The sequence below is a fragment of the Vigna umbellata genome, chromosome 2, assembly GCF_029865625.1.
Source record: "Vigna umbellata cultivar VRB3 chromosome 2, Vumbellata_1.0, whole genome shotgun sequence".
Taxonomy (NCBI): Eukaryota; Viridiplantae; Streptophyta; class Magnoliopsida; order Fabales; family Fabaceae; genus Vigna; species Vigna umbellata.
In genome coordinates this window covers 11,221,133-11,234,918 of record NC_142166.1, presented here as the reverse complement: position 1 = coordinate 11,234,918, position 13,786 = coordinate 11,221,133, and the positions used below count along the sequence as shown (strand labels likewise).

Genomic DNA, 13,786 nt, shown 5'->3' with positions numbered 1-13,786 from the left:
TGCTTGTAAAACTCAGTCAAATACCAAATCAAATCAAATTCATCCAAGTGTTAGTGCACTATATGAAACTAAATTTTTTTGGACAATTTAAAATCTATACCTATTGACAGTGAATGCATATTTTTAGAATTTGTAATTAATGATTAAATCATAAAAAAATTAGAGATAAAAAAAAAGGGATTTGGGTTGTAAGAGAAAAAAATATTGAATAAAGAGAAAATTACATAATCAACTAATTAGATTTAAAACCATAAAAAAATCTTGATATTTTATGAAAGAAACTATTTCATAGTATGATTTTAAACATTATATCATACCACAAACTAGTGACGGATTTTGAAAAAAAAAATAATTTTGAGGGTGTGAAAATTTTTCTAAAATTTTAGAAATTCAAGTATACAAAATATATTAAAATTAAAAAATGAAAAGAAAATTATAAAAAACAACAATATTTTTACACAAGACTAAACTCTATGACTGCTGTGACAAAAGAAATTTCTATGGGTGGATTTGAAACACATTTATACACACTTCACAATGATCTATCCTAAACCAAGTGACCAAAAACATGGTTTTACCTAAACAATTTTGGTTGAAATGATACCATCTCCTTTGATCCAAAAAGGGTCTCATTTTAACTTTTCTTGAACGAACAACCTAATGCAAGTTTATACCAAAGAATTAAACATTATAGAATAGAAAATGGAACAAATAATTTGATCAATTTAAAAAATCCAAACAATGTTTGCTCAGAGGGTAAAATGATTTACAGAATAAAGTGTGTTCTTTTGGCATGACAAGGGTAAGATTCAGACCATGGTAAAAGATGAAAATGAAAGAGACTATTTTCTAGGAGTGAAAGCAAAAGCTATGGAGAAAAGGAAGTAAAAGATTTGGGAAGGACTATACTATGTAGTGTGAAGAGAAAAAAATGGATCTTTACAATCAAAGAGATTAGAATGTAAATGAAATCAAGTGTGAGGGAATGTTGAGAGAGAGGAGGCTTTATAAGGTAGATAGATGTATCAAGTTTAGGCTTTCTGAGTTTGTTTTTAGAAATTTTTTGAAAGATATTTCCAGAAAAGAAAAAAAATTAATACTTTTATAACGTTAAAATTAATATATTTATTATTAAGGTGGTGGGAATTCAACTTTATTAAATCTTATTTATTTATTTATTGTAATTTTGTTTTATTTTTAGTTAATGTAAAATTTTTCACTTATTATTTTACACAAAGAATATCGAGTATAAAATTAAAGAAGCCTATAAGAGGTAGCAAGATAGATTCAATTAAGATAAAATCTTATAATAACTCCCATACCATATTGAGAATATATAATTAGTGGGTCAAATATCACTTTTGTAAACCACTTTAGTAAAATTGAGTTAGATTTAATTCCTCAAACTTAATATGTATTAATTAAAAAAAGATTAATTATGTTTTTTATCTTTAAACTATAACACAATTTTGATTTTTGTTCTTATTTCAAACTTTGATCATGTTAGTTAGGTCTCTATATTTAAGAAACGCATGAGCATAATCCTCATCATCTATGTGGTGTTAACTGATTTTAAGCGTAAGGTGAATCATGCTAACCTAAAACATTAACAAGAGAACTTGTGAATTGAATTCAACGTAATTTGTCGTTTATCACGTTAAAAAACACATAACATTGTTAGTAAAAAATGAGTGCATTGTGATATTTTTTTAAAATATACGGATCTAATAGGATCAAAGTTTGAAATAAATACAAAAATAAAAATCACATTATAAATTGAGGATAAAAATATAGTTAATCTTTAAAATAACAATTTAGAAAGATAATTAAAACCTTGTGCAAATTAATTATAACTTAACTTTTAATTTTTAAAATACTTATTTACTTATTTTTATTTTTCCTCTCCTAAAATTGTATATGAAGAAATTTATTTAATTAGACTCGTAAGAGATATTATTGACTGTTGCTTTTGACATCTTAATAGCTTATTTTCATATAAACATTCGTTAAATAAAAGTTTAGCCTTAGCAAGTATATTTTATATTTTCTTACTCAAAAGATTTATTTGTTCGACTTTTGGTCTTTATAATTTTTTTTTAGTTTTATACGTATCATATTGTTTTAATATTACCTTTAGTTCCAAAATTTATTATTTTTTTAAAGTATTGCCTAACAGTTTTTTTATAAAGACAAGAGGAAAATGTAAAATATTACAAAGACAAAAAAGTAAGTATATATTTTATAAAGACTACGAAAAATAACTACGGTCCAAATAAAAAATAATTAAACTTCACAGACACTAAAATTTAAGAAAACAAATTGGAAAACAAAATACAATTATATACACTAATAGTTTCATTCATTGAATAAACTATTTAATTAACATTTATGATATAATTAAATTTGATATTTGTGAAATAGCTAATAGTTTTTATATTTAATAAATATATCTACGCTAATAGAAAATTTATTCTTTTTCGTCACTATCTTTATTTTCTCTCTCTCTCTCTCTCTCTCTCTATATATATATATATATATATATATATATAAGAATATATAAATATATATAAGCATCTTTATATTTATATTTATTTTTTAATTTATAGAAACACATCTAAAAGTAAATTATAATGTCGGTTTCAGTTGAATTGGTCATGTCTTTTAAGTAAGGTTTCAGATATTTTCTTTTTGAATGAAAAGAATATCTAAATAAATTATGATTGAAATGCAGTCAAAAGGTAAATCATGCACAAAGTTAATAACATGATGGGTTAAATTTATACTACAATCAAGTCTTAAATGTGCTATTTATTAAGATTTATTTATATATTCATTTATGATAGCATCAATATATATTAATTACAATATTTCAATAAATAACATTTCTATCCTATATTAATTACTTTATTTATTAAATATAAGTAATATTAAATAAATCTTCTTAAAATAATTCTAGTATGAACTGTTTCATCAATCGATTGTAATATTTAATTAACATTAATCATATTATTAATTATTAATATTTATTAAATGAAATTAATTTTTTATATCTAATAAATAATTATCAAACATATAAACTGCATTTATCTATTTGAATAAAATCAGTTACTACAAATTATATATATTATTTAATATAAATATATACAAGTTGCTCATCTCAATTCTTGAGAAAGTAACCTCACATTTATTTGACCTAATCAAATGCAAATGTCATCTACTAGATTGTTTTATCCATCTGAACCTTTATCATGTGTTCCATTTGTCAGAATTGTAAGGACATGTATAAGACCAAGGATAAGAGGTAAAATATTTAAGAAGGAAAACTCGTCGTTATAAATTAGTATTTATATATTTAACACTATACATCATTGTTTTTTTTTATATTTTTTTAAGCATAACTATTTTTTAATTAGTCTAATTTATAATCCAATATTTATGCTTTAAAAGTTGTAAATAATTATTTCAGTTTCTCATTGTAAATAAAATTTCATCATATTAATTATAATTAAATTATTCAATATTAGTTCATATTAAGAAAATATAGGAAAAAAAATATTAATATTATTATATTGATTTAACTATAATTAACATCAAATTTAATGACTATTTATTTTTAAATGACAAATTTTTCAGCTCAAACATAGATGACAATATAATAATGTAGAACGAGTTATGTGAGTCGATTCGTAAATCTATAAGAAAAAGTTGAGACAAATTAAGTTTTTGAATTTATTAACCAATTTAGGTCCATTCGCATAAATCGTAATTTGTGTAGGTCAAGGACAGTTCGGGGTGGGCTAACCTACATAAAAGAAATTTCAACCCTAAACAGGAGCAACTCTCCATCCCTTCCCCAATGTTGTAGCATGTATGTTTCAAGTTGAACATTGTGGCGTGGGGCTTCCTATTTAGTTTAAATGACTCTAGATGCACAAAATGCTAATGTGGTGGTGTATAAAAGGGTGATGGTGATGTGTTTTTGGGTGATGAGCTGCTCAGGCTAAATGTCGAGTTGAGTAAATCTAATATGGGAAGTGAATTTGTGTTACAAATTTTATGTAGTATTGTGAAGAATAAGGGATAAGGAGATTTCTAAATACTTTGTATTTACCATAACAAAATGACGTGGTAAAGAGGAAGAGTAGGACAATTCTTGACATGGTCTGAACCATGCTTAAAGGGAAGAATATGCCAAAGAATTTCTAAGTCGTGGCTATATAGTGTACTGTATATGTACAAAACAAGCACTTGCATTCAAAGTTAGATGGAATGACACCACAGGAAGCCTGGAATGGAAGAAAGTAAAGTGATAAGCATTTCAAGGTCTTCGGTAGCATAGCATATGGACATGTCCTAGGACAACTCATAATGAAGTTTGATGATAAAAATAAAAGGTATGTTTTTATTGGCTATGACAAACAAGCAAAAGCCTACAAGTTGCACAACCCAGTTTCAGGCAAGACTCTAGTAAGTTGGGATGTCTAGGTAGATGAAGATAATGAGTGGAACTGGACTGATTCGAAGGAGAAGCCTTTAGAAAATAATTTTTGGGGCAGAGGACTCGAACATTGTTAAACAAGAGCCATAATGACACTACTAGGTGCCTAAAGATCACAATTTGAGCATGATGAAGAAGATGAACCTGTGTAGCCCAGATCTCAGAATCTAAATGATATTTATAAATCCATTGATGAGGTACATGTAGCATGTCTTTTAACAAGTACAAAAGATGTAAAGTTTGAAAAGTTATGCTTGATGAAAGATGGACAAAAACTATGGATGAGGAGATTAACTCAATTGACAAAAAATAAAATGTGGGAGCTGATAGATTTATCATAGGTGTTCAACCAATTAGTGTAAAGTGGGTATGCAAAAAGAAAAGTAATGCAAAAGGAGATACAGAGGCTTATAAAGCTCGACTTGTGGTGAAAGGCTACTTTGGGAGGGAATTGACTATGATGAAGTATTCGCTCCAATGGCAATAATGGAGAAAATCTGGATACTATTCTCACTAGCAACTCAACAAGGATGAAAGATTCAACAGATGAATGTCAAAACTGCATTTCTGAATGGTTTTCTTGAAAAGGAGGTCTATGTATAGAAACCTCTCGATTACATGAGAAGAGATAAAGAAAAAAAAGATGTTGAAGCGGAAGAAGACGTTATATGGTCTGAAGCAGACTTCTCGAGCCTGGAATGAATAAATTGATATTTATTTCAAGAAGAATGGTTATGAGCAATGTCCGTATGAACATGATCTATACCTAAAGAAACACAAAACATGTATGTTTTCAGTTGATCTATATGTAGATGATTTGATTTTCATGGGAAGTAAAATCGAGCTAGTTGAAGAATTTAAAGAAGTGATGAAGAGGGAGTTTGAAATGACTGATCCAGGCATGATGAGATATTTTTTTGGCTTTGGAGGTGAATCAAAGCTTAGTAGGGACTTTTGTGTCTCAAAAGAGGTATGTTGAAGATATACTATAAAAGGCAAATATGATGAAGTGCAATTTGGTTTCCACTCCAATGAAACCTAACACAAAGCTATATAAAAGTAGAGAAGGGGACCGTGTTGATGCAAGCATATATAAAAGTTTAATTGGGAGTCTTAGGTACTTGACAAACACAAAGTCAAACATTATGCTAAGTTTGAGAGAGACAAACTGTTTGATGGAAGAACCAACATATTCTCATTGATAAGCACTGAAGCGAATACTAAGGTATGTATACTATGTCTTTCAGATTATTGTATACTAAGTCAGATAACTATTGACTTAGTAGGTATTCAAACATTGATTAGTGTGGAGATATGAATGATCAGAAGAGCACGATTGACTATGTTTTCTTCATGGAGATACAACATTTACGTGGTTCTCAAAGAAACAACCCATTGTGTCACTATCCAAATGTGAAGCAGAGTATGTGACAACATCGTGAAATGTCCGACATGCAATTTAATTGAGAAACCTGTTGAAGAATTTGAAAATAATGATATAAGAGAAAGTGCTAATCTGGATAGATAATAGATCAACGATCAAGTTGACAAAGAATTTAGTAAACCATGAACATAGCAAACATATTGACGTTCAAATTCATTTTATAAAAAAAAAAGTCAATTCATTTTATCAAAAAAAAAAAAGTCAAGAAAGGAAACGTGGAACTCAAACATGTAGTAAACAAGAAACAAATAGATGATATATTCTTAAAATTACGTGTACAACAAGCTAATCATGATAAAGAAAAGAAAAAAAATTAAATTTATGAAAAAGTTTTGTTAAATAAACTTAAATTAAAAAAAGGTAGCATTCTAATTTACTAATAAGTTTTCATTTCTCCTGCGTCGGGTCTGTTAGCACAGCATCTAGGTAGTTTTTATTTTTCACTTTTATTCACTGTAACAGCTCGACTAAGAAGCTGTTGTTATTGTTTTCATTTTCTATTTCGAGTAAGATTTTATATGTAATTTTGTTACTTTTTGCAGCTATATATAGAGCCCAGTGAATGAAAAATACACATTGAAGCAATGAAGAGTTATATAATTTGTAGTGTGCAGTTGATTTTAACATACATGAGTCTGCCACATGGCCTAACCATGTCCTTATATGGCTAAAGACAAGCGGCAATGGTTTGCAAAGCTTAATTCTCACTTACAACACATACGATACACTCAAGCTGATCACTCACTCTTTATTAAAAGAACAGAATTACACTTTTTTGCTCTACTCGTGTATGTCGATGATGTTCTCCTTGTCGGAGACAATTTGGATGAGATTGACGTGGTATCCTTTGTTTTAGATATTATGAACTTTGTTTTAGATACAAGTGAATAATATTTTTCCTGCACGTCTCATTCACGTGGTATCTTTTTCCTCCCTTCTTTTTACCTGTGAACACTCTTTAGAAGCTTTTGAATAGTAGTATCAGTGGCCAAAACAGGAGCGTCACGTCACAGCCTCTTCATCTTCACCTTCATCACCACCTGCTTCTCGAACCACTTCAACCCCATCTTCCGGCGAAGCACCACCGTCACCTCAATCAACCCCCACCGAGCAAGGTTCAACTCCACCACCACCACCATCACCGGGCTCAGCCACCTCCATAGTCGCAACTTTCTCTCTTCTTTTCACAACCCTTGTAGTCAACTCATTGTTCTTCTAAGCTTTTCTTCTGCATTATTTGTTATAGTCCCTTTCATTATGCCTGCTGCTTTCAATTTCCGTGTTTGATTTCACACACTTCAGTGTCGGATATACGTATAGGTTGATTTCATTATTCGTCGTCATTGTATTTTTGTAGGCTGAAATAAATTTGATCAGTTCCATTGGTTGTTAATTTGTCTGGCTATGCATAGACGAACAATTGTCCTATCGTGGACTATTTCTACATCATTCAGGTTAATTTATATATAATATATTATTAATTTATATGTAAGGTCCTACTTTTCTGCTTAGGAGTTTTTTAAAACCAATTTTGGAATCTTAACGTTTGGTGTAACTTCTAAAATATAAATACTCTCACTTCTCAAAAATGTTCTGCCAAATGTACAACAATTAAGTAATGATTTCAATTTGTTGACTATGAATTATTAAGTGCAACTATTGAGACCAAGAGGTAGGAGGCGGACAAAATAAAAAAATTAATCTCGTGTTTTAGGTATTAGTCAATATTATTGTTGGGCTTCCTCTATCGTTCACATATATAGAGAGAGAGAAAGAGAAAGGCTTAAGCGAACATTTTCCAATATCTTAAATTAAAACTACCTAGAATCCTAAAGATATCAACTAAGTTAGCTCACAAATATTGAGGAAGTACAATAAGTATTAAGAAATGCCTAGATTTGTTTCCGCATAGGCATAGGTAAACATATGACGTTTGTAACTAATCAAATAATAATAAACTTTTAAAACTAATTATTATGTAACACGATTAAGATACGTGGGTCATCCTTATAATAATAATAATAATAATATGTGAAGATAAATATTCATTAAGATTAATATAAATAGACAATTACTTTAGGTATTTATCGCTAACATAATCACTTGTTTACGGTTACATATGAGTTGTTAAACTCAAATATTTATTTGAATGTGAGAGTGTCCTTGTAGAAACATCGTCCCTATAAGACCGAGATCTATTGAAGCAAGAAGAAAACCTTCAATCAGAACAAGTTTAGTTAAAGAAGAATACATGATTTTACAAAAATCATCCCAATGTTGTATATACATTTTGACACCCATTTATGAGTGTATTTTTATGCATCCATTAAGCCCTTGAGTTTAGCTTTCTTAGATATTTGTTTTGTTCAAATGTGTTGTTTTTACTAAGATTTGTTTCAATTGCGTAAAATAAGCTATGAGAAGGAAAACATGCTAACATTATTTTCTAAGCATCATTAGAAGAAAGTTGTTTTAGATAAACATTAGTATTAGATTCTCTAGTTTATTTGGGGATTTTAATCCACAGGATGACTTGAATTGCATCATCTATGAATTGAATTTGAAAGTGGATAAAAGAACATCTTAGAGTAGGACCATTATGCACACATGGAAGTGAGAGAATGCACTTTTTTTTTAATTTTTGCAGGTGAATATTCTCCCTATCTCATCATTAAGGCTTCTAGAAAGATATTTTGTAATTTTGCTAATGTATCTATCATCTTTGTATTATTGTTTAATTATGATGTTTTTAAGTTGTGGTTGAGTTTGAGGGAGTCATGACTTGGTGACAGTTTGTACGAATAATCACCAAAAGCCACCAACGAATTCTTGGATGGACATTTTTTATGCGCACTAGGTTTGTTCTTTCTTACTAGGAGGGAAATCCTTTTGAAGCTCCAAAGGCTTCATGAGGGAGGCATGTATGAGAATGAATATTTTTTAAGTTGTTAGAGTCATTGATTATAAAGGTCGAATTTCATGATGAAACAAATAAGACCAAGGTAGTTGGGTTTTTGAGTGGCTTGAGCAAGGAAATTCAAGACATAGAGTTGTATGAGAGTATTCTTCTTTAAAAATGTTTTGCATCTTACCCTTTAAATTTGAAGCCCAATGGATGAGACAAGAAGGACTTACTCACATAATGACTACTATAATCATTCTTTAAAGAAAAAAAAAACATGACAAGTTCCCTATTAAAGTCTCACCAAGAGCCACCTCCTACTAATTTGCCAAGTAATCACATTCTCTACCATTCCACTTCTCTAAGGTCAAGTTTCATAAAAAGTTTTAAGTGTTTGGGATATGGACACATTGTTTTAAATAGCCCTACCAAGAGAACCATGACCCTAAAGTCAAGTGGTGAGGTAGAGAGTGAACATTCCTCTTCTCCTTTGCCTTTAAGAGATTACTCTTCTTCTAGTGATGACTCATCTCAAGAAGAAAACATTTTCTATATTAGATGCCTCATTAATAATAAAGTTTACTCTTTAATCGTTGATGGAGGATGTAGTGCAAATGCGACTAGCACAAGGGTGATGGATAAGCTTGGCTTAGAAATCACTCCTCATGCCAAACCCTACAAGCTTACATGGATAAGCAAGGAAGGAGAATTTGAGGTAAATGAACAAGTTCTAATTAGCTTCTCCATAGGAAATTACAAGGATGAAGTGTTTTATGATGTTGTCCCCATGGAAGCCACATACTTATTATATGGTAAGCCATGGCAATTTGATAAACACATTCTTCATTATGGTCATATCAACATTTATTTCTTTCCCTTTCATGGAAAGAAAACCACATAAGCACTTTATCACCTAAGGAGATTAATAAGGACCAACATAAAATGAAAAGGAAAAGAAAATGGGCAATTCCATTTTCTATGTTGTCACCTTCTAGAGGAATGAAGGGAAGGAGTTTGGCCTAAGGGTGTGCACTAACCACACTCCTAGTTTTGCTAACCCTTGTAAGTGGAAAAGAGAGCATCTTGAAGTAGGGGCTACTATGCACACATGAAAGTGAGATAATGCACCTTTTTGAATATTTTTGCAATTGGAGAATATTCTCCCTATCTTATCATTAGAACTTAGAAAGATATTGTGATTTTTCTAGTGTATCCCTCATCTTTGTATTATTGTTAGAATATCACTCTCTTTGCCTATTTAAGAGGACTTTCTCCCCATTTGTAAATGATTGTTGAATGTTGAATTTAAGACACCTTTGTATGCATTTGTGAATGTTTATCTTTTCTAGAGTGAACTATCCTTAGTCTTATCTTGAACTTTAGTTCAAGTGGTGGCAACCACCACTCTCATTGTGGTTTGGTCCATATTCCAAGTGGTGTGTCACCTTCCACGTCCTCTTCCATTCCCTTTCTTTTCAATTTTTACCTCTTTATTTCAAGTTTTCTTATGTTCTTACGTTCATTTGCTTTCACCCCTTTATGCTTATGTCTTGTCATTTTGTTCATTTTATTTCTTATCTTGAATTCATCTTCTTTTTTCTCTTGAAGTCTTTATGAAGTGAATCTTCACATCTATATAACATTGTTATCTTAATATCTAATGAAGATTATTTCTTAAGACTTTTTAAGCAACATAACGCAAACACCTTATCTTCTAAAATCAACAAGATTAACTCTTATTATTTGGTATCAAAGCTTTGGTTTAAGGTGTTTTTCTATGTTTGTGCTTATTTACCTTTTGTGTAGCTATCTAAAATTGTCGTATACTTCACACTTAGTAATCAATCAATTTGTTTGTAATATACAAAAATCTGTTTAAACGAGTTCACATTATGTTATTTCGATTAAAGATGTAAAATTTTAAAATTTGAAAAATGGAAAAAAAGAAAAACAATAAAGTTTAAATAATTTTTAATTATGAGGGGTAGGTTATTATATTCCTATTTTATTATACCTGAGGTAAAATGTATCTTTTTGTCAAGATAACTCTATTCAAACAACTCTATCATATATTCTTGTTTTTGTAAAAGGATTATTCTTCTCACTAAGTATTTTGAGATACTATTAATAGGCTAATGATCGTATTTGACATAGGGTCTATTTTAGAGTTTAGGATTTGGTTTTGTACCTAAAAAGAGTCTCACAACCAAGAAAAATATATTTAAATTGTTGAAATTGTATTAGAAGAAGTTTTCAATGGAGATATAAGAAGAAAACATATTCATCTTATAAACTTCTTTCAAAGGTGAATATTTTGAACTCAAACTAATTAACATTCATTGTAAATTTTCCTTACTTTAAACTTGATTTTTTTTTCCTGAAATTCTAGGCAGAAAAATTCAAAAACAAGCCGGTAAGAATTGATAAAATTGGGAGAATTGTTTATGTTGACGTGGGTGGAGAGAGAGAGAGTAAAAAAACAATAGAGACAAATTTATACTATATTTTTGAAGCCCGGGACCATGTCTTTGCATTGACTTGATCTGGTATGTTACCCAACAAGTTGTTAGATTATTAAAAAAATGAAAACCCAGCAAACTGTTCCATTAATAATTCGTGGCTACCCTCTCTATCTTCTATATATTCAAACGCAGATACAAGCCACTTTCAAACCATTCTTAATTCTCAGAAACAGCAACAGATTCATCAATCAATCAATCAATCAATCAGGGGCGATCTGATAAACACAAAAGCTCCATGGCTCAGTTACTTAACATGGTGATTCTTGTAGCAATTGCAGTTTCTGCAACGATTCTAACAGGCACAGAAGCTGCAGAATACACAGTAGGTAACAGCACTGGTTGGATAAGTGCTCCCACCGGTGGCGCTTCTTTCTACTCCGACTGGGCTTCCACTATCACATTCAGAGAGGGCGACATCCTAGGTGAGAAAAACCATCATCGTAATAAGAACTGCCTACTCGTTGTTTTTAAGGTTCTGGGTTACAATAATCTTTGTTTGATTATGATGTTTGGTTATTGCAGAGTTCAGATTCAGCTCAGGCCACACCGTGGCAGAACTTAACGACAAGGCAAGCTTTGATAGCTGCAGCGTGGATCAAAATAAGGAAGTGTTGACCAGTTCACCAGCTAAAATCACCCTCACTCGTACTGGGGAGTTCTATTTTGCATGCACCATTACAGGCCATTGCAGCAGTGGCCAAAAGCTGAGCGTCAACGTCACAGCCTCTTCATCTTCACCCTCATCACCACCTGCTTCTGGAACCACTCCAACCCCACCTTCCGGCGAAGAAGCACCAACACCTCAATCACCCCCCGCCGAGCCAGGTTCAACTCCACCACCATCACCGGGCTCAGCCACCTCCGTAGTCGCAACTTTCTCTCTTGTTTTCACAACCCTTGTAGTCAACTCATTGTTCTTCTAAGCTTTTCTTCTGCATTGTTTGTGTTATAGTCCATTTCATTATGCCTGCTGCTTTCGATTTCCGTGTTTGATTTCACACACTTCAGTGTCGGATATACGTATAGGTTGATTTCATTATTCGTCGTTGTATTTTTGTAGGGTGAAATAAATTTGATCTAGTTCCATTGGTGTTGTTAATTTGTTTGACTATGCATAGAAGAATAATTGCCCTACCGGTGACTATTTCTACATCATTCCGATTAATTTATATATAATATACAGCTATAATACGATGACTTATAGAGTAAAATAGTTATAAAAGAATAAGTATTTGTAGTTTTTTTTAAGAAAAATGAAAAGAAAAAATATTGAATGATGTAAAATATTTGTGTGTGTGAAATTATGATTTCTCTATCTATTATTAATTTTATTAATTTATATGTAAAGTCCTACTTTTCCGCGTTTATGGGGTTTTTAAAACCGATCTTGGAATCTCAAAGTTTGGTGTAACGTATAAAATATAAATACTCTCACTTCTCAAAAGACATAAGAAAATGTTCTGCCAATTGTACAACAATTAAGTAATGTAATTTCAATCTTTTGACTATAATTATTAAGTGTAAGGATTGAGACCACAACCAATAAGGTACCAGACCGACAAAATAAACAATAATCACGACTTTTGGGTATTGGTGTTCATACAATAATACAATTAAAAAAAGAGAGGTTTAATCGAACACTTTGAAATTAAGACTATCTAGAATCCTATAGCTAGTTATCAGTTAACTGAAAAATATTCAGAATGATCAAGAAGTATTATTAAGAAAGACCGAAAAAATCTCGAGATAGTTAACACATGATGTTTGTATTAATCAAATAATATAAATATCTAAAACTAATATCATGTCTAAGCAACTAAATGGGAACTAAGGATTCCATAGATCATCCTCGAAGCTAAAAGTATTCTACTAAAAACTCTTTTCTTTTAGAATATTGAAAAGAAAAAACATAAAACTATTATCCCAAACATCTTTTGATATTGACTACTCTCTCTAGTGTTATGTATTTTCCTTTGCACTTTATTATCATTCTTTTTCATATAAAAATATGATAATCACAAGTAGAAATCACAATCACTAAAATGAAAGGTTAGTTAATATAAAATAAAAAAAAATCTCATTTTTGAAAAAAAACTAATTCATTGTTTAAAATCCAAGACATTTTAATACATACATACATATGTATAACTTTTCAGTAAAAATCATATAATCAAACAACACATCATACAAATCTATAGGAAACCATGTTGTCTTACACACAACTGTGAAAAGAAAACATATTATCATACCAATTGTACAACCACTAGTGATATCAACGTTAAGAATCAGGTTTGTAACTCTCACATGCAACTTACCAATAAGTGTTAACTCATTGGCAAGTGTACCAATAAGATCGACAACAAGAAAACTAACATTTAATGATAAAGGCACACACACACATATACATTTGTGAAAGAAAA

General features: G+C 30.4%; 1 protein-coding gene across 1 annotated transcript; it reads left to right on the top strand.

Annotated features, from left to right (window-relative positions):
• The first annotated feature begins 11,502 nt into the window (after positions 1 to 11,502).
• On the top strand, positions 11,503 to 12,514 carry LOC124839785 (cucumber peeling cupredoxin-like). Its single transcript, XM_047315710.2, has 2 exons — positions 11,503 to 11,788; positions 11,889 to 12,514. The coding sequence occupies exons 1-2, from the start codon at positions 11,602 to 11,604 to the stop codon at positions 12,287 to 12,289; spliced, it is 588 nt and encodes a 195-aa protein (XP_047171666.2). The 5' UTR covers positions 11,503 to 11,601; the 3' UTR covers positions 12,290 to 12,514.
• The last annotated feature ends 1,272 nt before the right edge of the window (positions 12,515 to 13,786 follow it).